Source organism: Hyaena hyaena, unplaced genomic scaffold (genome assembly GCF_003009895.1).
Source record: "Hyaena hyaena isolate Hyena2069 unplaced genomic scaffold, ASM300989v1 scaffold_330, whole genome shotgun sequence".
Lineage (NCBI taxonomy): Eukaryota > Metazoa > Chordata > Mammalia > Carnivora > Hyaenidae > Hyaena > Hyaena hyaena.
Genome location: NW_024080961.1, coordinates 1,844,688 through 1,872,442, shown reverse-complemented (window position 1 = coordinate 1,872,442; position 27,755 = coordinate 1,844,688). Strand labels below are relative to the sequence as shown.

Here is a 27,755-nt window from a genome sequence, read left to right as displayed (position 1 = left end):
TTGAGTGTCTGACTCTTGATTTTGGCTCAGGTCATGATCTCAGGGTCATGGGATTGAGCCCCGCCTGAGGCTCAGTGCTGAGCCTGGAGCCTGCTTAAGATTCTCTCTCCCTCTGCCCCATCCCCTGGCCCTTCTCCCCTGCTCACGCATGCTCTCTCTTACTCTCTCACAATAAAAAATTTTTTAAAAGCATACATAAATTATAAAAGGGCATATGTGTTCATTTTTTAAAAAGCAAAACAAATGTACAATCCCTGTCAAAATAATACCAGCATTCTTCACAGAGCTAGAACAAACAATTCTAAAATTTGTATGGAACCAGAAAAGACCCTGAATAGCCAAAGCAATCCTGAAAAAGAAAACCAAACCTGGAGGCATCACAATTATGGACTTCAGGCTGTATTACAAAGCTGTACTCATCAAGACAGTATGGTACTGGCACAAACACAGACACATAGTCCAATGGAGCAGAATAGAGAACCCAGAAATGTACCCACAAATGTGTATGGCCAACTAATCTTTGATACAGCAGGAAAGAATATCCAGTGGAAAAAAACCCTTCAGCAAATTGTGTTGGGAAAACTGGATAGTGACACACAGAAGAATGAACCTGGATCACTTTGTTACACCATACACAAAAAGTAAACTCAAAATCGATGAAAGACCTAAATGTAAGACAGGGAGCCATCAAAATCCTAGAGGAGAAAACAGGCAACAACCTCTTTGACCTTGGCTGCAGCAATTTCTTATTTGACATGCCTCTGGAGCCAACAGAAACAAAAGCAAAAATGAGCTATTGGGACTTCGTCTAGATAAAATCTTCTGCACTACAAAGGAAACAGTCAGCTAAAAGGTAACCAATGGAATGGGAGAAGATATTTGCAAATGACGTATTAGATAAAGGGTTAGTATCCAAAATCTATAAAGAACTTATGAAACTAAACACTCAAAAAACAATCCAGTGAAGAAATGGGCAAGACATGAATAGACACTTCTCCAAAAAAGACCTCCAGATGGTCAACAGAAACATGCACACACTCATTATCAGGGAAATTCAAATCGAAACCACAATGAGACACCACCTCACACCTGTCAGAATTGCTAACATGAACAACTCAGGCAACAACAGATGTGGGTGAGGATGCGGAGAAAGAGGACCTCGTGCATTGCTGGTGGGAATGCACACTGGTGCAGCCACTCTGGAAAACAGTTGGAGGTTCCTCAAAATATTAAAAATAGAACTACCCTACGACCCAGCAATTGCATTACTAGGTATTTATCCAGAGGATACAAGTTGCTGTTTCGAAGGGGCACATGCACCCCAGTGTTTATAGCAGCGCTATTAACAAGAGCCAAAGTATGGAAAGAGTCCAAATGTCCATTGACAGATGACTGGATAAAGAAGATGTGATACACACACACACACACACACACACAGGAATATTACTTGGCAATCAAAAAAGAATGAAATCTTGCCATTTGCAAGAACATGGATGGAACTAGATGGTATTAGCTAAGCAAAGTAAGTCAGAGAAAGATATCATATGACTTCACTCATGTGGAATTTAAGCAGCAAAATAGATGAACATAGGGGAAAGGAAGGAAAAATAAGATAAAAACCGAGAAGGAGACAAACCATAAGAGACTCTTAAATACAGAGAAGAAACAGGGTTGCTGGCAGAGTGTTGGGCAGGTGGATGGGCTAGATGGGCAGTGGGTATTAAGGAGGACATGAGCACTGGGTATTATATGTAAGTGATGAATCACTAAATCCTATTCCTGAAATTGTTATTACACTATATGTTAACTAACTTGGATTTAAAGAAAAAGCAAAAGTGTTAAATAGAAATAAAAGCATCCATCCTTTCCTTTACCCCTTTTATCCTACCCTCCTATGTTACAAATAGGAATTTATTTTATAGGAATTTCATCTTGATAGTAAATGTAATTTAGTGGCACCTGGATGTCAGTGAGACCATAAACTCCAAGAGGGATCATATAAACTCCAAAAATGTCTCTTTCGTTCATGTTTGCTTAGTGTGTTGCCTGGCAAATGGCAGGTGTCAAATCTTTGTTGACAGTTTTAGTAGAGGGCAAGAAAAGGAAAAGAATGGAAAGAATCTCAGAGCATCCTCTGGCCACAGACTCTGGGGTATTAGATTTCTGGACGAGCGCAGTGGTTCTCAGGGCTGGCTGCACTTTAAGCCGTCACGTGGAGAGCTTTTACAAAATGCCGATGCTTGAGCCCCACACCCCAGCGGTTCTGATTTGATTGGCCTGGGGTGACACTCCAACCTCAGCAGTTAGAGTCTTCTCTGATGATGCGGCAGCCATGGTGGAGAAATACTGAACCACAGACAGTGTTGCTTATTGAGTGTTAATTGAGGAGATCTTTGCTTAATTCTTTAAAAGTCCTTTGTGCTTTGGAGGACACATATTTTTATAGGGAATGTTGTCCCACTTATGTTTTAATATATTAAAGATATTTTGTATTTCTTAATATGCAACATATATAGTCTGCACACGGATATTCTAAGAATCCTGATGCCAGAAAATACATTTTCCTCATCTTTGGTCCATGACATTTTGTATGGTATATTTTATGTTTTAAAAGGTCCTTAAATTCTAATGGAAAACTGGCATTTAGCAGAGAAAACACATCCTATTAAGAGTGTAACAAAAATATAAAAAAAAAAAAATACCTGAATTCTTAACGTAGTATTCTTATGCAGTATTTTCTTTTCCATGCCAGAGTAAGTGACTCAACTGGTTTATTCTGTAATATTCCAGTCATCAAAATTGTTAACATGTTCAGCTCATGCAAATAAAAAAATCAGTTTAAGTAACTACATCCCATCTAAATTATTGATTTCACATTTAGGACAAAAACCAGAGGAACAGAATAGTTAATACAAGCTTTACTTTGCTATAAGCCTTTTTTTTTTTTTTAAAGTGCGTGTGTTTTTTACCTTTCTCCTTTCCTTGTCCTTCCCTAGTTTTTCCCCAAAAAGAACTTATGTCATTTGTAACAAACTTAACTGCAAGAATAACTAGCAGAATAACTGATGGTGATTAGCAGTTTTGTTTATAAAAATTTTTTTTTAATGTTTTATTTATTTCTGAGAGAGAGAGACACAGCATGAACAGGGGAGGGTCAGAGAGGGAGGGAGATACAGAATCTGAAACAGCCTCTGGGCTCAGAGCTAGCTATCATCACAGAGCCCGACGTGGGGCTCAAACCCACAAACTGTGAGATCATGACCTGAGCCGAAGTTGGACACAACCGACTGAGCCACCCAGGCACCCTGATGATTAGCAGTTTTGAAGTTAAATCATAAATAGTGCAACATTAGTGAAGTATGGCCTAAGTAAATTTATAATAATACTTCTTTGGGTTTCTCTTACACATTTTTATTTTTTACATATCTGTTTTCAAAATCACTATTATGTCTTGCTTTTATAATCGAAATCTTGGCAGGTTGCTGCAGGAAAAGTATAACCAACTCTGAACATGAATATGCTTATTTGAGGAGATGTTAGACTTTGTGCCAGGTTAAACTACATGGATATTAAGGAATGATGGATTACATTAATAATGAAAACCCCAGCCAATGCTTGCCTTTGGTTAGGCCTTCCTTTTCTATCAGTGATGTAGGTGATAAGATGACTTGTTTTAATATCCATTCACTCCTAAATATCTTTGTAACGCCAATAAAATATAAATAATCTGATACAAGATGTGAACCCAGTTGATGCCCAGAAAATGCTTACCAATGGTAATGGAAAATGCATGACTTCCTGTATATTTTCATGTCTGAGAACAGCATTTGTTCCGCAGTTGCTGAATTGTTACTTAATTAGTGTGCCATGGTTTTGTGCTGCTTGCTTACACTTTACCTGTTCACTGGGTTCTACGGTACTGTTTCATAAACCAGTCCAAAATCTGAGTCTAGTATGTTTGCGTTTTCTACTCTCTTTCTGAGGTATATGACTGATTAGGAATACAAAAGAGTATCTAGTTGTTTTTTTTCCTCCTTTTGTCCAGTTTATAATTAGCCTAATTTGGCCAACTTATTCTGAAAATATTCTGTAGGAAGAATTCTAATTTCTTAGAAGAGTAACAGAATTAAAATCTTCCCTAGTCACATTCTTGGTTGAAGATAGATTTAAAAAAATTATTTTATTTTTTAAATTTGGTCTTTAAAAAGTTTTTTTTTAAACGTTTTATTTATTTTTGAGAGAGAGAGAGAGAAAGAGAGAGAGGTAGATCAGGGGAGGGTCGGAGAGAGAGGGAGATACAGAATCCAAAGACAGGCTCCAGGCTCTGAGCTGTCAGCACAGAGCCCCATGTGGGGCTTGAACCCACGAACCATGAGATCATGATCTGAGCCAAAGTCGGATGCTTAACTGACTGAGCCACCCAGGCGCCCCTATTTTATTTTATTTTTGAGAGAGAGACCAAGTGTGAGTGGGGGAGGGGCAAAGAGAAAGGGAGATACAGAATCCAAAGCAGGCTCCAGGCTCCCAGCTGTCGGCACAGAGCCTGTCGCGGGGCTTGAACTCCCAGAACTGTGAGATCATGACTTGAGCCAAAGTCAGATGCTTAACCAACTGAGCCACCCAGGTGCCCTGGTTGAAGATAGATTTTATATGTGAGTTTATTTTTAAACAATATTTTCCCATGGTAAACTATTAAAGCATATAAAGTGTAAAAATAATAGTTCCTTTGTCTCACCTAAAGAAAACTCACTGATAACTGTTTCTTGGGTATACTTCTCAAAGTTTTACACACATATATCTTTTTATTTTAAACGTGTGCACATGTACACACATGAAGGAATCCATACAGTGTACCATGAAATGTCTTATTGCTGCAGAGATATCTATTGTATGGAACTTTCATAAGTTATTTAAGAGATCCCATTTTGATGAATTCCAGTAAATTCCTGGTAGATATCTCTTCATAATTATGTGACTATATATAGAATAGATCCAAAGATCACTGGGTTATTCTAAAACATCAACTCTTGTGATATAGGTATGTACTTCACTAACTTGACCAAACTTTTGGTGGACTGCCTTGTTGTTGGAATCTTTCTCATAAAATTGGGGTTCAGGGCCTCCTGAGTGGCTCAGTCGGATAAGTGTCTGACTTTGACTCAGGTCATGATATCATGGTTCCTTAGTTTGAGCCCCTCATCAGGCTCTGTGCTGACAGCTCAGAGCCTGGAGCCTGTTTTGGAATCTGTGTCTCCCTCTGTCTCTCTCTCTGCCCCTCCCCAGCTCGTGCTCTGTTTCTCTCTCAAAAATAAACATTAAAAAAAGTTTAAAATTGGAGTTTATAAACAATGTTTAGTTTACTGCTTTTAAGTTAAGATAGGGGATTAATTAATGGCTTGGAAAGTGGATTATATCTGCATATAAAATAGATAAATACTCAGAAAAAGTGATTATGCTGGACCATCTAGTAGTAACTTACTATATATATACTCATTTGTATTCTAAGCATTAGATAGTATGTATTTTTAATCTTCTGAGCAGTCGGGTAAGTTCGATACAGTTAAATGTAGAAGAGACTGAAGATAGAGAGGTTCAGTGCCTCATCTAGGGCCCCAGAACTGGGTACATGAAAATTCTATTCTTAAATGTAACTGTAGAATTCATATTTCCTGCTTTTTTGTTGTATTCCTTCCAATAAGTGACATTTTCAGTCATTAGGAACCTAGCAAAAGATAGTGAAGGAAACAAAACATGCCTCTGATTCTTGAAGCGAATGCTGCCATCTTCTTACCACCTCCAATTTTTTGGATTCATATAAATTGTATTACAAATAAGTATATTACAAGTAAGTGGTGTCAACGAAGGATAGAATATTTAATTTCGAATTGCAGTGTGCTTCATGCTGTAATAAAATCTCATTTATCCTAAAGATCATTTACCCACCATCTCTAGCCATCTCTGGTTCAACTAAAAAACATAATGCTTCCAGGAAGCATTTCTTCATAAAGGAAGCTGCTCAAACTCTTACTCAGATCTCATTTACTCCCATTTCAGATCGTCCTTACAAGCACTGGGTTCCTACCTATGACCATTGATTAGAAGCAATGAATTCAAAACATCGCAGGTAGCGCTGTTACAGACAGGAAAGCTGACAGGTCCAAGAAGGAATAGCTTCTGGTGATGCTGGTAGTGGGAGAAGAAAATCAGATGTAAAGCAAACAGAATTTTAAGTGGTGTTTCAGAGTCGTTGCCTTTAGTATACTTCTTGTTTAAATCACAGTATGATAATCCATTGTAATGTTAATCCTGAGTAGTTTTTTAAAAACTAAATTATGCTACATATACTTTAAGTAACAAGACAGTGATTTCATTCACAAAAGGGCAAATTTTGCTGGATAAATCCGTGCAGCATTGTCATCCCCAAACTATTGGATATGATCTATTCTTTTAACTTTGGCGAGGTGGCCTTTTCTCTAAAGCACTGTTGTTGAAGTTCACAGCGTAGCCTGTTAGTGCTGCAGATTCTCAAAAACGAAAACAAGCTGGGTAAGTAATCAGAGTGTCCGTATGTGACCGGGGAGAAGAGAGCCTGTGCGTCTCTGTTGCTGCAGGACTTTTTTTTGCAGTTAGCTGGCAGACTGTGATTTCCTCCTCAGAGTGTTGCGATTGCTCTGTACATTCTACAGATTATTTACACCCTGATGCTACTAAACAACTACAGTAATGGCACCTCTGGCTCTGCATGATATCGAGAACTTTAATAATTCATCACCTATTACAGCTGCATCCCTGTAAAATAGTGTGAGTGGGAACTGAGCTTACAACATTGAGAAAAGGCCTTCTGTGACTTTTACTCTCCAAACACCATATCCATAAATATTCAGGTATTAGTGGTGGTTAAAAATAAAGAAAGAGAATTGGCTGTTACATAGCTAGACTCTTTAGGTTATGTTTATCAAGCATTAGATTGCTTCAGGTTTTTAAATACATTTTAGGAATATTCAAGGTGAAAATTTTTGAAAGGTAGTTCTTCATTTCAGGACTATCACTTAAGAAAAAAAAGCCCGCACTAGCATTAGCTTATGCAAACTAAATGGAATTAATGATTTGCCGCTGGCAATGATGGTGAGAGACTTTAAAATATTATTCAAATTCTTAATCTAGGAGTTTTATATCTGACAAAGTCTTCCAATTTTAGTCATCTTCAGCCCTTTTGGAGTACTTTATTAATTTTTTAATTTTTAAAAAATATTTATTTTTGAAACAGAGGGAGACAGAGCGTGAGTGGGGGAGGGGCAGAGAGAGAGGGAGACAGAATCCAAAGCAGGCTCCAGGCTCTGAGCTGTTAGCACAGAGCCTGACACGGGGCTCGAACCCACAAACTGTGAGATCATGACCTGAGCTGAAGTCGGCCACCTAACCTACTGAGCCATCCAGGCACCCCTGAAGTACTTTAAGAAAAGAAATAGGAAAGGCATGGTTATAGAAAGCAAGGGCAGGTCTATGCACTCCCATATGCACATGTCATGATTAAATACTGGAGGGAAATTTAGGTATAAAAGAATTTACCCATTTCCAGGGAAGAGGAGGAATGCTTGAGTTGATGTTGAATCTGTCTTTAGTTTTCAGTGACTCCACCTGAGTACTATAAATATTGCTTTCAAAAAAAGACAAAAAAAGTTACTAAAGTTGACAGTTTGTAACCCTAGCTATTAGCACAGTGCCTGGCACACGGTACCTGATGATCAGATCCGTCCATATAATTCTAGTCAGACAGCTGGTGTTTTGGTAACTTCATACTGTAGTAGTCCCCCTCCCCCTTCTTCACAGGAGATACCTTCCAAGACCCCTGGTGGATGCCTGAAACCTTGGGTAGCATTGAACCATATATATTACTATGTTTCTTCTTATCAACACACCTGTGATAAAATTTAATTTATAAATTAGGCACAGTGTAGCATTAACAGCAATAATAACAAAACAATTATAACAGTACACTGTGACAAAAGTTATATGAATGTGGTCTCTCTCTCAAACCACTGTGCTGTACTCACCCTGCTTGTGGTGATGTGAGATGATAAAATGCCTACATGATGAAATGAAGTGAGGTGAACGATGTAGGCATTTGCGACAGTGTTAGGATCGTCTGCTTCCAGATCCTGTCGACTGTGAGCGCCTGAAATCACCACCCTGTGGGTAAGAGGGCTGGGGCACTCCTGTAGTTTTCAGTGTTAGCACGACTTCAGGGGAGTATTTTAGTTCACTGTTTGTGTTTTTAAACTTCCACCCAATGTGGATTTGTCTCGGAAGGGGTCCAGAGAGCCTCATTATGGGTTCTGACCTCTGAGGCATATATTCTATTTATTTTTTTGTCCATAATCGAAACTGTATTGAAAAACTGACACCAAAATAGGATGTCACTAGTGTATATCTCACATAACTAAGCATAATTACATTATTTTGGTAGATTAACTGGAATTACTGAACTGATTAGGCTTTTGGTGATATAACGCACATTCAGGAGGTTTTGTGGATCATTAGTGTTGCTTTCTTCTAAATGAACACCCTATGTGAGTCTGGCCTTTCCTCCTCTTTGCTGGCACAACACGGTTGAACAGGCTACACAGAGAACCACCGTCTGAGTGTGGGTCAGACATCCATAAAATAGGAATTTGGGCTTTGAACCAGCTGTTTCTTCCTTCTTTTTCTTTTCCTCCTTTGAGGGCCCATATTGTAAATCTCTAGCCAAAGAAGGGCATGTTGACCCTTTCACGGGCCCAATCTGTAAGGCGACCCCCCTAGTGAACACCCCGCAATTGCACATGCGGCGTCTGAGATGTATTTTCTTAAGACAGCATTATCCTCTAGGGAGGCTCCAGAATATCTCAGGTATCTTTTGGAGTCCATCGAAATGCCATTAGAAGTTGGTGCGCCTGGGTGGTTCAGTCGGTTGAGTGATCGACTTTGTCTCAGGTCACGATCTCATGGTTTGTAGGTTGGAGCCCCACATCAGGCTCTGTGCTGACATCTCAGAGCCTGGAGTCTGCTTCGGATTCTGTGTCTCCCTCTCTCTCTGTCCCTCCCCCACTCGTGTACTCTCTCTCTCTCAAAAATGTTAAAAAATTTTAAAAAGCCTTTAGAGGTTCTTCAAAGAGATAGAGAAAGTTAATCTTTTCCCCATTAGAGACACTGGACAGTTTTCACTGATACCTAATAGAAAGTAGTTTATACCATGTGTAAGTAGGGCTAACTTGGTTGCTTTAAATTTTTTAAATAATGGTTTCCTTTAAAAGTGCTTATCTGGTGGTCATTGACATCCATGAGCCAGCTGCAGGGATGAGCACAGTCAAGAGTTACATTGCCAGGGAGATTAGGGGTTGGGAAGGCATTGGAAGCACTGGTATGATTAAAACGAAAGCTCTTAATCTCTGAAAGGGAAGAAATTCAATTTCAGCCAGCATGAGATCTGGAACTAAATTGTACTGTGCCTGCCTGCTACCCAGAAGATACTGGCTCTCTACTTGCCAGACCAACCATGTTGGGGCAGAGAGTGGACTAACTTAAATTAGAAGAGCTGAATTTCTTCTTAATTGAAATGCCACAGTAGATATCTTTTGTACAAAACTCAGTGTTTGTTGTTCAGTAGCAAGTGTGAATTGGATGAAAGTGTCTGAATATAAGATTTTTATGTGGAGCGAATTCCCATTTTTATCTCACGTTTCCCAGCACACACCTCTCCTCATGAGTAACCTTCAACTGATATCTGGTGCCAGATACCTTGGAATAAAGGGTTTAGAACTGTTGTGGCAAAGTGATGGTTTCTTCTAGGCTTAGTTACGTTACCTGTAAATCAGGCTCCTGAATGACAGTGGCTAAATTTTACAGATGGACAGTCGCGGATCTGGCCGCAAACAAATTGTTCTGTTGTGATAGAGACATCGTGCAAACCTGCGTGCAGCTGTGAGATAAAGTGAGACAAAGTGATCTGTAATGTTTCTGTAGTGTGTCCCCATCGCTAGCCATATTGAAATGTATAATACATCTCTTGGGCAGACAGCTTGAGTGGGCTGGATTCCACTTCAGCCCTGTCAAGATGCCAGGAAGCCTCAAGGTGAATTTTTAAAGCCTATTTAAATATTTGGACTCCTGACTAATTTCAGTGAAATCTCTGCTATATCTAACAAACCACGTGCTAGAAGTGAGATGGAATTTCAAGTTTATGGTTTCCTCACTGATGAGTTGTATGACCTTGGATTGACAAATTATTTATCTGCCTGTTTCTGTCTAAGGCAAATGAAGACTGTAAAAGCATTTGCCTCATAAGGTGGTTGTGTAGTGTTTTAGGCAGTTCATATGTATAAAACATATAAGAAAGTGCCACCACTTAATAAATGTTTGCCACCACCACCACTAAACAGTCATCATCATCAACATAATTTAGAGAATGAATTTTTCTTCCTGAAGCTAGATTGCTTTTTTTTTTTTTTTAAAGGAAGACTATCTCTATCAAGGATATGACCAACTCACGTCTCATATAGAAGCTCACTATCTTGACTTGTAAAATCGATCTTCTTTTATCTACACCTATAGTATAATGTAGTATGTTATAGTTAACATATTCATATTATGTTACTTTAAGAAAGTCTATTTTTTCTTTCAAAAATATATTTAGTCCATTATAATAAAGTAGAAGATAATTACTAAAAGGGATGAAGAGACCCTATAATACTGCTGTGGAATGATCTCTAAGCTACATTGTTAAGTGAAAAAAGTAAGGGCAAACTAGTGTGTAAATTATTCCACCAGTTTTGTAAAAATTTGCTACATGCATAGCTTATCTGATGGGCTGCACAAGAAATGGCATATTTTCATTTGTTGCTGTTGGGGAGGAAAATTGTATGGGTGATGACAGAGTGGGAGACTTATTGTATTTCCTTTTATGCTTTTTAATTATTGAACCATGGTGAATGTACTTCCTAGTTAGTTATTAAAAAAACTTATAAAAATGACAGTTGGGCGTCCGATGTTGGCTCAGGTCATGATCTCATGGTTTGTGTGTTCAAGCCCCACGTCAGGCTCTGTGCTGACAGCTCAGAGCCTGGAGCCTGCTTCAGATTGTGTGTCTCCCTCTCTGTCTGCCCCTCCCCCAGTTGCTCGCGCGCGCTCTCTCTCTCTCTCAAAAATAAATAAAATTTAAAAAGTAAAATTTTAAAAGACCTCATAAAAGTGAAGAAAAAGTAAAATAACTATTTTGAAATCTAGATATTTACGTATCCCTTAGAAACATTTTTTCTTTTTTGTGTACTACCCAAATTCACATTTAATAGGGCTTTTAGATATTTTTTTTCTTGAAGTCTGTTTTCCGACACTGAACTAAGAATGATCTTTTGTCCTCCATTAGGGATTTGAGTCATAATCGGTTGTCCAACTGGAATATCAGCCTGGAGTCTCAGACATTACAGGAAGTGTAAGTTATTTTCACTTGTTAAACTTTATATTAAACTGTTAGATTTGATGGTGAATTATGTGTTTGAGGGTGTCCAATCCAGAAATGCTGTCAAAAAATTGAGGGAAAGAATTTAAGTTAAAAGACATGGTTTAAAAACTGAAACTATGGTCTTTGGCTTTGCCACTATTCCAGACTCTGGGCATTTTGCTGGAGGTTTGGTGATTGATAGCAAACTGTGTAGAAATATTATTCTATCTACTTTCTTGGGACCAAAAGTAAGATTTTTGTTCCTCTTCAAAGTAAATATGTTTTGCTTGTTTTTGCCAATTTGAGCCAGTGAAACTCTATTGTGTAAACTTTTTTATGTCTTGACTTGTCTAAGATGGAGACCTATCTAAAGTAGAGTTATGTGAAATACAGTATTTGTTGTGTTGTCTGTAATATGGTTAATATAGTTTAATTTTCCACTTCACTGAATTTTTCCCTTAATACTGAGATGTATCATTATGTATTTTTTTGGAGGGAATTTTCTAAAATGATATTAATATCAGTTTTTGCGTTGTGATGTTTCCAGAGGCACAGCTGTCGAGGCCTGTTTGCCTCTACACTAAGACACGAGAACCTTCAGATTTATTTTCCATTTGAATTTCTTTCGGACACAGATAACTTGTTCATGTTCTCATTGTTCTTGCATTCTCTCCTTCCCCCCCACCACACGTTGACTGGTTCTGATCGGCTGTGCCCTGAATACACAACTGACAAGCTTATGAGCTGAAAGAGTAGGCCCTGAAGAAAGTCCTGGGGCGCCTGGGTGGCTCAGTCGGTTAAGTGTCTGACTTTGGCTCAGGTCATGATCTCACCGCTGGTGGGTTCGAGCCACGCGTCGGGCTCTGTGCTGACAGCTCAGACCCTGGAGCCTGCTTCAGATTCTGTGTCTCCCTCTCTCTGCCCATCCCCCACTTGTTCTCTCTCTCTCTCTCTCTCTCTCTCAAAAAAGAGTAAATATTTAAAAAATTAAAAAAAAAATAAAGAAAGAAAGAAAACCCTGAAAGTGCTTCAGTGCAAAATGCATGGGCTTTATTTCAGCTTGTTTGTTGGAGGCCTTTTATTTCTGGTTTCGTTTCTGTATTCTACATTATTGAGGTTTCAGTGACTGAAAAACCAAGTTGATGTAACACAACTATATTAGATTTGCACTAAAACATTGGAGACCATATGTTTAAAGAGCTCCTTGGATCAGATTGTGCCATGTCATGTCGTCTGTAGAATTCATCATAGGCTCCATCTCTCAGTGGGCAGATTCATCTATGGTCCCAAGCAACCCTCTCTAATTTTGAGTAATTTAAACGTGTGTGTATTTTAAAAATTTACTTAATTGTAGTTTTTTATTTTTTAAGTAGGTGTATAAAGAGATATGGATGGGTTAATGATTTCTTCTTTAAGAAGGACTGAAATTAGCTGTCAGAAATGTAATTATTCAAGAACGTTGTTGGGATTAAAAATACTTCGTGTACAAAATATTGATATCAATCATCGATCTACACCATGAAAAAGCATTTCTTGTTAAAATCTTTAATTTCGCAGCATAATGTATTTAGTCTATCTCATTCTGAGTCATAGGCCTTTTTAAATTTGGCACCTATCCTAAAGAATAATTTTTAGCCAGAAACCAGAGCTCAAGAGGCAACATTTTTTAATGTTAACTCTGTTCTTCCCCCTTGCCTAGGAAAATGAATTATAATGAGCTGACAGAAATCCCGTATTTTGGAGAACCAACCTCTAATATTACTCAACTCTCATTGTAAGTAAATACGATTTCAGATCTTTTAAATTATGAATAATACAGTTTTAAAATGTTTGTTTCAGGTACACTTTTTGTCAATCCTGATTATTTAACATCCTGTGGTCTTGGCTGGGTCTCTGGTAGTTGCTTCATTATAGCCTTTTTTTTTTTTTTAAATAGAGTCCATAATGTAATCTCAGAAATAAATGCAGAGGCGTTTCAGTTTTACCCTGCTCTCGAGAATTTAGATCTCAGTTCAAATATAATATCAGAAATCAAGACGTCTTCATTTCCTCGAATGCAACTTAAATATCTGTAAGTAGATTTATTTTCAAATGCATGTTTATGTAGTGATACTTAACCTTTGTATTTATTGTGATTTTGATATTCTTATGTGAAACAAACCTAGGGTCAGTTTTGGGGGCTGTTATTTCTCTCCTCTTATCAGAAAATATTAAGTATGCAGGTTAATTTTTGAGATTTAATTCTGGATTGTGTTTTACTAACAGTTTTATGAAAGGTAAATAGGAGTGGTTTGTTAAACAGTGGCTTATCCTATACAGTGATAATTAAGATGTGTGATAGTCTTTCACACTTTACAAAGTATATTCATACATACTGTTTGAACCTAAATGAAGTTGATATTCTCCTTATCTTGTACTTGCAGAAACAAAGCAGTTAAATCATCTGTAAAGTTGTGTCTTGTTGCTAAGTGGTAGGGCTGGGGCTCAGTCATAGACTACGGGTAGCTGTTGGGTGGTAGAATGTTCTGTTGCACTCAATTTTTTTGTTCTCTTGTTTATTTTAGGAATTTGAGTAATAATAGGATAACTGTCTTGGAGGCTGGTTGCTTCGATAATTTATCTAGTTCTTTACTAGTGGTAAAGTTAAACAGGAACAGAATCAGCATGATTCCACCCAAGATCTTCAAGCTACCTCACCTCCAGCTCTTGTGAGTCACTAAGTGGCTGGGTTTTAAGAACGTTGTCCTTTCATTTAAATTATTTTAATTATTATTAGAGCAAATCAGCAGACCAAAGTTCTAACTGTAAAACTATTTTTATTAAAGGGAACTTAAAAGAAACAGGATTAAAGTGATAGAAGGTCTGACATTCCAAGGGCTTGACTCCTTAAGGTCTTTGAAGATGCAGCGAAACGGTATTAGCAAACTTAAGGATGGAGCTTTTTTTGGCTTGGAGAACATGGAGGAATTGTAAGTACTATGAACTGGAATAGGATCTCATTAAGAAAGGAGTCTGATTGGGACTTTTCAGTGCCAAAGGTCTAAGATCTTTGCTTTAGTTACACCCCAGTACATTAGTTCTTTCTCCCTTCTCTGATGTGAATAAGTATACACAAATCTCTTTAAGCTTTTGGTCATTCTTATAAACATTTTGTCTAAGAAGTTTTTATTTTCTTAATGTTTGGGCCGATGAAAATTACCAGAATTTACCTCGAACAGGTATATCAAACCCCCTAGTGTGTTAATTTTATAGATCTGATATTTTAGACAGTCTTACTATGTTCTAGCAATAAACCTTAAGCAAAATATAAATATTTATTGAATAGAATTTGTTGGCTCACTTGGCTTTAGCAAAGTTAGAGGCCTCACTGAGCAATACTTAATGAAGAGTTCTGGAATTTTCTCATTGCAGTGCCTTGTTCTGAAACATATTTTCTCCTTCTTTAATTTTGCAGAGAACTAGAGCATAATAACCTCACAGAAGTGAACAAGGGGTGGTTGTACGGCCTGCGAATGTTACAGCAGCTCTACGTGAGCCAAAATGCTGTTGAAAGAATCAGTCCGGATGCATGGGAGTTCTGCCAAAGACTGTCGGAACTGTGAGTGTCAGAGGGCCTCTTGTGGGAGGCTGTGGGGCTAGAGTAGGTTGGAATAAGTCAGTCCCATGGCCAACAATGAGATGAAGCAATCTGCTCTATTAGAAGTTTGTTGAAAGCTCTAAATTTATCATGTAAGTAGAATGAGAAGAGGAACATTGAATTAAAATACAATGAATTCCTTCCCTTCCACATTTCCTATTTTTAGTGATTTGTCCTACAACCAGTTGACCCGCCTGGATGAATCTGCCTTTGTGGGTCTGAGCTTACTGGAGAGACTGAATTTAGCGGACAACAGAGTCACTCACATTGCTGATGGTGTATTTAGGTTTCTTTCCAATCTTCAGACGCTGTAAGTAAAACAGTAAAGCAGATTAAAACAACCAGTCATAAGCGGCACATTTATGTTAATGTTAATATTTTGCAGTTCTTCTGTCTTAGACTTAGGGGGAGGCAGTCTTACTTGTCTCTGTCCTCACACATAAATCTTATTTATATCTGGTCAGTTCAGTTTGTACTTTAATTTCGAATTTAACCAACTGAACAACAGAGCATCTCTTACTGTGCCAGTTACTATGGAATAAAATGCAGTTGTTGGTCAAAAATGCACATTTTCTTGCTCCTCTGATCTTGAACTACCTTCAGAACTGCTACTCATTCAGAAGGATGCAGGCTGTGTAGTGGGAGTAGCTATGGAAGGAGCCCTGTTCATTGTTGCTAATTTGCTGCGTGCCTTTGGACAAAAATATATCAGTGATCTGAGGCGTGCTAGGTGCTTTCAGAATAATAGGATATTAATTGCTCTTTTCCCTGTTCGGAGGCTGAGGTTCAGAGAGGTTAAAATGATTTGCTTAAAGTTACACAACTTGTATTCCCAGGTGGTCTTTCATCCAAGTACTAACCAGGCCTGGCCCTGCTTAGTTTCAGAAAGCAGACAGAATCGGGTGCATTCAGGGTGAAGTCACACAGCTTGTAGGTGAGCCAGGTCTGCTTGACACTGGCTTTTTACCATACTGCCTGATGCACAAAATCACTTAACCTTCCCTGGGTGTCATTTTCTTTTTGTCTTCATCCAGTGGAGGATGGGCATAGGAGTAAATGATTGCTATAGGCAATTTCAGCGCTGAAATCCTGGGTTTCTGTAAGTTGGATGTTTTACCGTGTCGTGAACTATAATTGAACAAAGAAGTATTTTAACAAAATATAGTGATTTCAAACATAGAGCAGAATAAGAGGAAAAAGGCTAATTACAGTAGAATTTGTAGATTCTCAAGTTCCTGAATAGGGAACCTTTTGGTTATCAGATTCAGAGTTGATAAATGATCTTAGAAAAGAGGCAAGCTCCCAACTTTGGGACCTAGCCATCAGTGAGAAAGCAAGCATGATACTTTTACACAAGCAAGTGTGTATACCTGCACGAGTTTGATTTTTTTCTTTTTAATTAATGAGGTCATTTTCCTTCAGATTTGGCCCTGGAAAGTTAAAAGTGATTTTTTTTTCTTTTTTCCACATTATTAGAGGTGAACCTAGAGCAGCTTAAACCCAGGAATTTAGATGCAGCTGCAGCCTTTTTGCATTGCAAAGAATGGCACTCAGGTTCTTTCCGTACCTCAGATTATTACTTCTAATATTAAAATTTAGGAGAGTAATTGCAGAAGTAAATTATGTCTAATGCCACAGAGACAGTTAAGACAGAATTAGAATAAGATCTGAGCAGTTTTGGTTTTGAATCAATACTCCTGCCAGAGTTCTTCCTCACTTGGCCAGTGAGTTCTGTTTATGCCGTGCTCTGGAGGAAAGTCTTGGAGAGTTGAGCTATTGGTTGTTTCAGTGTTTATTGCTTAGTAAAATAAAATAAACCTGTTAGCTTTCACTTCAAGTAAAGATACAGCTAAATAGGAAGCGTGATCTATCTCCTGTTACTGGCACAACTTTAAATGTCTTACAGAGGAAAGAGCTTTGTGTTTTATTATGAGATGACTTTAAGAAGCAACAGTTATTAAATATCTACAACTAGTACTTCTTCCAGCTGGGCACTGTGTGGTACAAGTGCATTTCCTCTGAGAACACAATAGTGGATTTTAAAAGATCCATACTTTTCCTTTTAAAAATAACAGAGTGATCACTCCAGCACACGGGTGTATCAGTGTTGCTTCCCAAGGGCCGTGTTTAATTGCTGTCGAGCTGTGAAGCTCTGTACTGACATAATTCTTTGTTAGCCATTTTAGGCTTAAGGGCCCACGGGAAGGCTTGGGTCACCCAGAAATCCCATTAGTCTAAAATCACATTTGTAAGCCATATCCCCTGCAGCTTGACATCCTCCTGCTTTTTTGCAGGACCCTGACTATAATTTTTAATATACTAACACAATTAGGTGCTATTAGTGAGGAAGATTAATACTCTTAACAGGTTGCTTAATTTATTTATCAAGGCCAGCTTAATTCTTTGCTTATGAGAATCAGTTCTTGCTTGCTTATTGCAGATATTCTTTAAAAACCAGAGTCGAGTCTTCGTCAAAAATAACTGTTAAAATAAGGAAGAAAATCAGCATCGGCACGCCGGGATGATGCCTGTGCTATAATGGTCATGTTAACGAACATAACCTGTCTTCCCTAACATTTTTGTAGAAACTTAAGAAACAATGAAATTTCATGGGCCATCGAAGATGCCAGTGAAGCCTTTGCTGGACTCACAAGTCTCACTAAATTGTATGTATTTATAATATTTATGTATGTCTACAAAGGTGTTTTTTTAAGAACCAGTTGTATATGTAATTGGATTATGTCTTTTTGCTATGGCTAGAAAGTCAGCCTTTTGATTTATCCACTAAAGGATGAAGGTTTGTTGTTTATGAAGTTTTCTGTTTATTGGTGGTTTTAGATTTTATTTATTTATTTAGTGGTGGGACACTTTTTTTTTTAAGTTTATTCAGAGAGAGCGTGCACATGCACGTGTGAGCTGGGAAAGGGCACAGAGAGCGGGAGAGAAAGGATCCCAGGCAGTCTCCCACACTATCAGCACAGAGCCCAGTGCAGGGCTTAAACCTACGAACTGTGAGATCATGACCTGAGTCAGAATCAAGAGTTGGACACTCAACTGACTGAGCCACCCAGGCGTCGCTTGGTGGGACATTTTCTACTGAAAGAGCTTTCTTCTGGGCGTTCAAAGAGAAGTTATTCGTGGAAATAGAATTGCTGTTCCAGAGTTGAACCAGTATTATTCTTTTGTTTTTTTTTAATATTTATTTATTTTTGAAAGAGAGAGGGAGGGAGGGAGGAGCACAGAGAGGGAGACAGAGGATCTGAAGCAGGCTCTGTGCTGACAGCAGTGAGCCTGATGCAGGGCTTAAACTCATGAACCATGAGGTCATGACCTGAGCAGAAGTTGGATGCTTAACCAACTGAGCCACCCAGGCTGCCCCCGTATTCTTAATCGTAAGAGATTTATGGGTAATTTATCTAGCAAGAAAGGCATTCTCTCAAGTAAAATTTTAGATCTTCTCCTGAGAATTTCTCCGAGGCCTTACACTTGTCTTAATTTCTTTGACCTAATCTTTTGCTAAGAAGGGAGAAACTGGGACTATAATCCAGTTTCTCATATGAAAACTAGCCGTCCATCAGTGGTCCCAGATGGCTGTTCACAGGCACCTCGTTGAACTCCAACCTATTAATAGAAGCCTTCATTCTCTGTTTTGCATTGCTTGGTAATAAAGATTCACAACTTTCTTAAAAATGTATGTTGAATTTATTTTCACTTTTTATAGGTAAATGTATGCATTAATGAATTAAATTTTGCTTAGTGGAGGCTTTATTAGACGGTTCTGTTTGTATTTCAGAATCTTACAAGGAAATCAAATTAAGTCAATTACAAAGAAAGCATTCATTGGTCTTGAATCCCTCGAGCATCTGTAAGTATTTTGCATCCATTTTGCTCAGTATATAAATAATCTTTGCTATTAGCAGAGGTTCTCATGACCATTTAAAGTGTTTTTATAACTTAATTATAGAAATGATGACCGGTAATGTTTCATTTCTCTTCATTTCAGAGATTTGAACAACAATGCTATAATGTCTATCCAAGAAGATGCTTTTTCTCAGACTCGCTTGAAAGAACTGTACGTAACTTCAGTCTTTCTGTCACCAATCATTATATCGTTACCCATGCTTGTTCCTAAAGGTGGTGAATATGACCCATGTGTTTCCAAAAGCACATGACTCACGTGGGGAAAAAAAGAGAAAGTGTCAATATTCAGTTACTGTAGTGGCTGGATATAATTTTTAAATAACCTAAGATTGAAAAGCCCAAAGTTGTGGCACCAAGGCCTTCTGTGTTACCTGTGCTGCTAATGCTCACAGCTACAGAGGCCTGAGCTCTGCTTTGTGCTTGATGTAGATCTTCCTGTTCCTTATACTCTTCCCCTTCCCCGACCCCTCGTTTATTTTTGGATTATTGGAAAAATGTGTTCCCAGTGCCCTTAGGGTGGATCACAGTTCAGATATTAGGTAATTTGTGGCATATAATCTAGCACTTTCAGTATAATGGTCAGAGGGGTATCTCTCATACGGTTGTTCAAGCCACTAAAATGGTCAAGCACTGTTAAATAGTTGTAGTGGAAAAACATGTATTATTTTATACCCTTTTTCATTCATGGTTTTTTAAAAAATGATGGTTTAGAGATTTCCAGGGGGAGGGGTGGTTAGTTGGGCATTGGTATTCATTTTAGCCTTGGATGATTTGAATATCCAGCCAGCATTAAGAATCAGTAGACTAAAGCTATGTATCTGGCCTTGCTTGAGAGCTACTTGGAAGAAGGACTGTGGTCCCAAACTGATACATGATGAAATAAGGATAGAAGTTCATAAAAATTTAGAAACTTTAAGACCAAATTGACGTTACTCTGATACTTTTGTTGAATTTTATGGAAGTATAAATCTACAAGGGGTTGGAAATTTTAAAAACTGGTTCTTCATCACAGATAGTTTGAGATGCACTGGAAGTGTGTGAGTTTAAACTACCTAGACTTTCAGATTTCTGCCCCATTCTTTACAGCTATGTGACATTGGGAAAGTTTAGCCTAAAACTCCATTTCCCTTTTGAGAATGGCATTGTACCTCCCTTAGAGTTACGTGAGAATAAAATGAGATAATTTGTTCATTCAAGAAATATTTATTGTCATCTGCTATGTAAGGTACTGTTCTAGATGGTAAAAACACAGTAGTGAACAAGACAAAGTCTCTGAATAAATCAGTATATACAGAATACCTCTCACCAAGTAATAAGAGTTCTGAAGGGAAATAAAGGCGGGTCAAAGGTATGGAGAGTGACAGGGATTGCTATTTTATTTATTTATTTAAAAAAAAATTTTTTTTTAAGATTTTTATTTATTTCTAGGAGAGAGAGAGAGACAGCGTGATCAGGGGAGGGTCAGAGAGAGAGGGAGACACAGACTCTGAAATAGGCTCCAGGCTCTGAGCTGGAAGTCAGCACAGAGCCCGACGCGGGGCTCGAACCCACGAACCGCGAGATCATGACCTAAGCGAAAGTGAGACGCTTAACCAACTAAGCCACCCAGGCGCCCCTTAAAATGTTTATTTTTGAGAGAGTGCAAGCAGGGGACAGAATCCAAAGTGGTCTCTGTGCTGACAGTGGCAAGCCCGATGTGGGGCTCAAACTCCTGAACCACGAAATCATGACCTGAGCTGAGGTCAAACGTTCAGCCGACTGAGGTACCCAGGTATCCCTGGGATTTTTATTTAGATAAAGTAGTAATGGAAGGCTTTTTTGAAGATACAGAATTTGAGTTAGTGAGTGGCATAGCATTGAATACTGGTTGAACAGCATTTTGCATAGAGAACAGCAAGTGAAAAAGTCCTGTGGTAGGAACTTGTTTCTTATGCCTGAAGAACAGCAAAGACACCAGTGTGGCTGGAAGAGAGCAAGAGGAAGAGTGCTTAGGAGATGAGGTCAGAGAGTTAAGCAGGAAACAGATCAATTAGGAGGGTCAATGAGTCATGAGGAGTTTGGATTTTTTTTTCCCTATAAATATATTAGGAAACTTTGGAGGGTTTTGAGATGATGTTCAGTACAGAGCCTGACACACAGTAAAAGTTGAATAATAATAATAAAAATAAAAATGTTATGGAAATCATCATTAGTTATTTTCTGTGAGACTTTCAAGTGGCTTTTTTTTTGAGGGGGCAGTGTCTGTTGAGATATTTTGAGATATTTCTCCTAGGCTTCATTTTTAAGGGTACAACATAGTACATATATTAGTGTTACCAACTTTTTGTCCTTGAGAATCTGAGGGCCACCAATGAAGTTTTAACTCTTGTCATGAGAACTCAGTGTAAAATGTAATTTAGAGAGTAGGTGAGAGCAAATAGTGTAGTTTTTATTCTTCAGTCATTTGGTAATTTGAGAATTGGTCTGAACAAACTGCGAGTGGAGGAGACTAGTTTTGGTTGCTTTCTGTTGATTTAAATCTAAGTCATATTTATAATACTGTTACATCAACATTTATTAAAATACTATCTTTATGCTTTCTGGTATCCTTCACAGTGCTTTGCATAAATATTAGGTGGAAATGGGAGAGTTGTGTGTAAATTAAAAATATTTTGCATTAAACTTTTAAAATCGTGGTAGAAACATTAGAAAGAAGGAGAGCCAAGTCCCCAGATAGACGCCCACTACTTAGACACAACCACTGTTAATATTTCGGTGTGTATCTGTTGACAGCACTTTCTGAGAGAAAGCAGGGTACTCCATTAGGTACTTGGGGGCAGGTTGGTTAGTGTGTGAGGGTGGAAAGATGCAAAAGAAACAGAAGTAAAGGGAAGGATTGTGAATTCAGTGGTATCTGTGTCCAAGCGCTCTGCTAAATGCTGTATTTAAATTTTTTTTTGAGGTAGGCATTCTCAAACCCATTTTCCAGAAATAGAAACTGAGATTTTGGAGACATTAAGTATTTTGCCTAAGGTAAGTAGCAGAATTAGGATTGAGTCCAGGTCACACGGGTCCAGCTTATACCTAAGAAAGCATAAATCAGACCATCTGACTTCTCTATTCTTAACCTTCCATTGGCTTCCCATCACATACAGGGAGTAAACACCTGAGGTTCTTTTCTTAGTTGGTAAAGCACCTGCATGGCCTGGTCCCCCCTGCCCAGCTCTCTGACTGTGTTCCTGTGACTGTCCCCTCTCTCACTGTGCTCTACACACTAGGCATGCTGCCCCAAAGCCCCTTTGCACACCGCTTCCTGTATCTGCGACACTCTTAATCTTAGGTCTTCGTGTGATTTGCTCTCTTGTTCCTTTCCAGTCTTTGGTCAAATGCCCTCTCATCAAAGAATCTTTCCCTGATGACTTTATCTAAACTGGTAGCTGGCGTCTCTGTATCTTTGCCTTACTTTGTTTCTCTTGCTAGCACTTACTTTCTGACATTGTACTTTGCCTTAATTTGTTTATTGCTTGGCGCTAATAAATAACACAAGTTCCGTGGGGCCTGTATCCCCATAGCCCAGAGCAGTACCTCACGTGCAGTAGACTCAAGTATTTCTGTCAGTGCATGAATGTAACCTAAGAATCCTATTGCATGTGAAAGGTAACATTTGGCCTGATTAAGTAAAATTATCCTTAGTCAAATAAGGCTTTTGAGATACCATTGAAGACTGTTTGAAACTTCTTTGGAATCAAATCTTAGAAACTTTAAACTAGATGAGGACCTTGGTGATGCACATAAAGCAAGTTAGAGTGTCCTCAGAATCATTTGCTCTCACTGCTTCCAAGTGATGGACATTCATGGGTCTTTAAGAGAAAAGCTATCTGGCTTTTCATATGTGTTTTATAGGCCTAATATAGACAACAGATAAAATTTCACTGCCTCTTTCTTAGTTTGAGTTGCAGTACACATTGTCACAGGGTGAAGTGTTTTCAGTCTTGATGAAATAATTTGAAAAGAATTCTGTCCTCTCTACAACAGACACACTCTGTGCTCCAATACATACAGTAAACTTTTCTGGGAAAAAGTTTAAACTTCAGAAATTGAAAGGAAGGTGCATTTGACAGCCATGTACCCTTTTTACCACCTGTTAACTTTTTGTGATCTATTTCTCTCCCTACCGCCTCCCTTCTCTCTCTCCCTCCCCGTCTCTTTCTAACCTTCTCTCTTCTCTTTACATACACTATTATTTTGCTTAGCCATTTGGTAGTAAGTTGCAGATATTATAATTTACCCCTAAATATCTCAGCATGTATTTCCCAAGAACAAGGGTGTTTTCCTGTATATAGCCACAGCACTATTATCTCCGTCAGTGAAATTAACATTGATTAAAGTAATAGTAACTGACATACAGTCCATACTCCGATTTCCCCAGTGTCAAGAAGTGTTCTTGCAGAGATTTTTTCCAGTCAAGAATCATGTATCATATTTGGTTGTAATGACTTTTAGACTCCTTTCATCTAACATAGGCCCTTTTCCCCTGTTTTGCCCTTTTTCTTAATGTGTTTCATGACACCCACATATTTGAGGCATTGAGGCTGACGGTCTGAATTTTTCTTGTGGTTCAATTCAGGTTAAATGTTTCGTGGCGAGGAAAATGGACAGGTATGCAGTAAGCTCTAAGTGGTCAAGAAACTGAGAATGAAAAGTAATGGGTACTTTTTCCCTCTTTGTTTCTGTAGGATTCTGAACACGAGCAGCCTACTCTGTGACTGCCATTTGAAGTGGTTGCTTCAGTGGCTGGTTGACAATAACTTGCAGCATTCTGTGAACGTAAGCTGTGCACACCCTGAGTGGCTAGCAGGGCAGAGCATCCTGCATGTGGATCTGAAAGATTTTGTCTGTGGTTTGTATTTGGTTTTAAAATTTTGTATACTACACACTCACTGTCTTTTATTTATTTATTTTTTACCATTTTATTTTATTGTTGTTATATTTTCATCATGATAAGTGTGTTCTTTAATCCCCATTTCCCAGTTCCCCTATCCCCCCAACTCCCTTCCCCTCTGGTAGCCATCAGTTTGTTCTCTGTAGCTGAGTCTCTTTCTTGGTTTCTCTCTCTCTCTTTTTTTTTTTTTAATTTTCCTCACTTGTGTTTCTTAAATTCCACATATGAGTAAATCATATGGTAATAGTCTTTCTCTGACTTACTTCACTTAGCATTATACTCTCTAGCTCCATCCATGTCATTACAGATGGCAAGATTTCATTTTCATGGTTGAATAATATTCCATTGTATGTATATATCACATCTTTTTTATTCTTTCATCTATAAATGGACACTTGTGCTACTTTCCTAATTTGGCTATTGTAAATAATGCTGCAGTAAACATAGGGGTGCATGTATCCCTTTCATTAGTGTTTTCGTATACTTTGGGTAGATACCTAGTAGTGTGGTTCCTGGGTCGGAGGGCAGTTCTGTTTTTAATATTTTGAGGAGTCTCCACACTGTCTTCCATAGTGGCTGCACCAGTTTGCACTCCCACCAGCAGTGCCACAGTGTAATTCCCACACCCTCGCCAATATTTGTTGTTTCTTGTGTTTTTTATTTTAGCCATTCTGACATGTGTAGGGATGATATCTCATTATGGTTTTGGTTTGCATTTACCTGATGATGAGTGCTGTTTCATGTGTGTGTTGGCCATCTGTGTGTCTTTGGAGAAATGTCTGTTGATGTCTTCTGCCCATTTTTTAATTGGATTATTTGTTTTGGGAGTACTCCCTTATATCAGTTATTTATTGATTTTGGATATTAACCCTTTGTCAGCTATGTCATTTGTAAATATCTTCTCCCATTCAGTAGGTGGCCTTTTAGTTTTGTCGATTGTTTCCTTTGCTCTGCAAAGATTTTTTATTTTGATGTAGTCCCAGTAGTTTATTTTTGCTTTTGTTTCCCTTGCCTCAGGAGACATATCTAGAAAAATGCTGCTGTGGCCAGTGTCAAAGAGGTTACTGCCTGTGCTCTCTACAAGGGTTTTTATAGTTTCAGGTCTCACATTTTAGCTCTTTAATCCATTTTGAGTTTTGTTTGTATATGGTGTAAGAAAGTGTTCACTTTTATTCTTTTGTATGTAACTGTCCAGTTTTTCCAACACCATTGGTTGAAGAGACTGTCTTTTTCCCATTGTATTTTCACTTCTCCTTTGTCAAAGATTAATTGACCATATAGTTGTGGGTTTATTTCAAGGTTTTCTGTTCTATTCCATTGATCTGTATGTCTGTTCTTATGTACCGTGTTGTTACTACCACTTTGTAATGTATCTTGAAATCTGAAGTTGTGATACCTCCAGTTTTATTTCTCTTTGTTAAAATTGCTTTGGCTACTTGAGGTCTTTTGCAGCCCCAAATTTCAAGATTGTTTGTTCTATTTCTGTGAAAAATACTGTTGATATTTTGGTTGCATTAAGTGTGGAGATTGCTTTGGGTAGTATAGACATTTTATTTTATTTATTATTTTCTAAAAATTTTTTAAAATATTTTATTTATTCCTGAGAAAGAGAGACAGTGTAAGCAGGGGAGTGTCAGAGAGAAAGGGAGACACAGAATCTGAAACAGGCTCCAGGCTCTGAGCTAGCTGTCAGCACAGAGCCTGACGCGGGGCTCGAACCCACGAACTGTGAGATCATGACCTGAGCTGAAGTCGGACGCTTAACCAACTGAGCCACCCCGGCGCCCCTGGGTAGTAAAGACATTTTAACAATATTTTTTTTTTCCAACCCATAAGCATGGAATATCTTTCCATTTCTTTGAATTTCTTTCACCAGTGTTTTACACTTTTGAAAGTATGGGTCTTTCATATTTCGTTAAGTTTATTCCTAGATGTTTTATTATTTTTGGTATAATTATAAATGAGTTTTTAAAAAAAAAATTTTTTTAATGTTTTATTTCTGAGAGAGAGGGAGAGAGAGACAGCTTGAGCAGGGGAGGGTCAGAGAGAGCGGGAGATACAGAATCTGAAGCAGGCTCCAGGCTCTGAGCTGTCAGCACAGGGTCCGACGCAAGGCTCAAACCCACCGAACCGTGAGGTCATGACCTGAGCCAAAGTCGGACGCTTAACCGACTGAGCCACCCAGGTGCCCCTGAGCTTGTTTTCTTAATTTCACTTTCTGCTGCTTCATTATTAGTGTATAGGAATGGAACAGATACATTGATTTTGTATCCTGCAATCTTACTGAATTCATTTATCAGTTCTAGTAGTTTTTGGTCAAGTCTTTAGGGTTTTCTATGTGTAATATCACGTCATCTGTAAATAGTGAAACTTTTACTTCTTCCTTACCAATTTGGATGCGTTTTCTTTCTCTATGTTGTCTGATTACTGTGGCTAGGACTTCCAGTAGTATGTTGAATAAAAGTGGTGAGAATTGACGTCCATGTCTTGTTTCTGACCTTAGGGGAAAAGCTCTCAGTTTTTCACCATTGAGTATGATGCCGAGTGGGAGTTTTTCATAGTAGGCCTTTATAATGTTGAGATATATTCCCTCTAAACCTGCTTTACAGAGGGTTTTTATCATGAATAGATGTTGTGCTTTGTCAAATGGTTTTTCTGCACCTATTGAAATGATCATATGATTGCTTTCCTTTCTCTTATTGATGTGATGCATCACATTGATTGTTTTGTGAATATTAAATCAGGCTTGCATCCCAGGAATAAATCCCTTTTGATTGTGGTGTATGATTTTTTAAAATATATTCTTGGATTTGGTTTGCTAATATTTTGTTGAGGATTTTTACATCTGTATTCATGAGAGATAGTGGCCTGTAGTTCTCTTTTTTTATGGTTTCTTTACTTGGTATCAGGGTGATATTGGCCTCGTAGAATGAATTTGGAAGTTTTCCTTCCTCTTGTGTTTTTTGGGATAGTTTGAGAAGAATAGGTATTAATTCCCTCTTTAAATGTTCTGTAGAATTCATCTGTGAGGCCATCTCGTCCTGTAGTTTTGTTTTTGGGGAGTTTTTTGATTATTGATTCAGTTTCATTGCTAGTAATTAGTCTGTCCAAATTTTGTATTTCTTCCTGCTTTAGTTTTGATAGATTATGTTTCTAGAAATTGATCTGTTTCTTCTCAGTTGTCCAGTTTGTTGGCATACAGGTTTTCATAATATTCTTTTACAATTATTTGTAATTTCCTTGGTGTTGGTTGTTATTTCTTCTGTTTCATTACTAATTTTTTTTGGGTTCTCTTTTTCTTACTGAGTCTTGCCTAGGGGTTTATCAATTTTATTGATCTTTTCAAAGAACCAGCTCCTGGTTTCATTGATCTGTTCTACTGTTTTTTTGTTTCTTTTTTTTTTTTTTTAATGTTTTTTATTTATTTCTGAGAGAGAGAGAGAGAGCGAGTGAGCAGGGGAGGGTCAGAGAGGGAGACACAGAATCTGAAACAGGCTCCAGGCTCTGAGCTAGCTGTCAGCACAGAGCCTGACGCAGGGCTCAGACCCACGAACTGTGAGATCATGACCTGAGCTGAAGTTGGACGCTTAACTGACTGAGCCACCCAGGCGCCCCTGTTATTTTATTTCCTATGTCATTTATTTCTGCTCTAATCTGCATTATTTCCTTCTTTTTGCTACATTTTGGTTTTCTTCTTTTCCTAGCTCATTTAGATGTAAGGTTAGGTTGTTTATTTGAGATTTTTCTTGCTTCTTGAGGTAGGCTTGTATTGCTCTAAACTTCCCTCTTAGAACCACTTG

At 38.2% G+C, this 27,755-nt stretch overlaps 1 protein-coding gene across 5 annotated transcripts in view; it reads left to right on the top strand.

The window, feature by feature from the left end:
* Window positions 1-27,755, top strand: part of LRIG2 (leucine rich repeats and immunoglobulin like domains 2) — a 59,940-nt gene that overhangs the window by 20,364 nt on the left and 11,821 nt on the right. For all 5 annotated transcript variants that reach the window (XM_039249092.1, XM_039249090.1, XM_039249089.1 and 2 more), the window contains 11 exons: window positions 11,402-11,467; window positions 13,176-13,250; window positions 13,413-13,547; window positions 14,041-14,184; window positions 14,302-14,445; window positions 14,931-15,074; window positions 15,280-15,423; window positions 17,699-17,779; window positions 18,907-18,978; window positions 19,117-19,185; window positions 23,750-23,913. In XM_039249092.1, coding sequence (XP_039105023.1) covers window positions 11,402-11,467; window positions 13,176-13,250; window positions 13,413-13,547; window positions 14,041-14,184; window positions 14,302-14,445; window positions 14,931-15,074; window positions 15,280-15,423; window positions 17,699-17,779; window positions 18,907-18,978; window positions 19,117-19,185; window positions 23,750-23,913 — 1,238 coding nt within the window. The remainder of the gene's footprint in view (window positions 1-11,401; window positions 11,468-13,175; window positions 13,251-13,412; window positions 13,548-14,040; window positions 14,185-14,301; window positions 14,446-14,930; window positions 15,075-15,279; window positions 15,424-17,698; window positions 17,780-18,906; window positions 18,979-19,116; window positions 19,186-23,749; window positions 23,914-27,755) is intronic.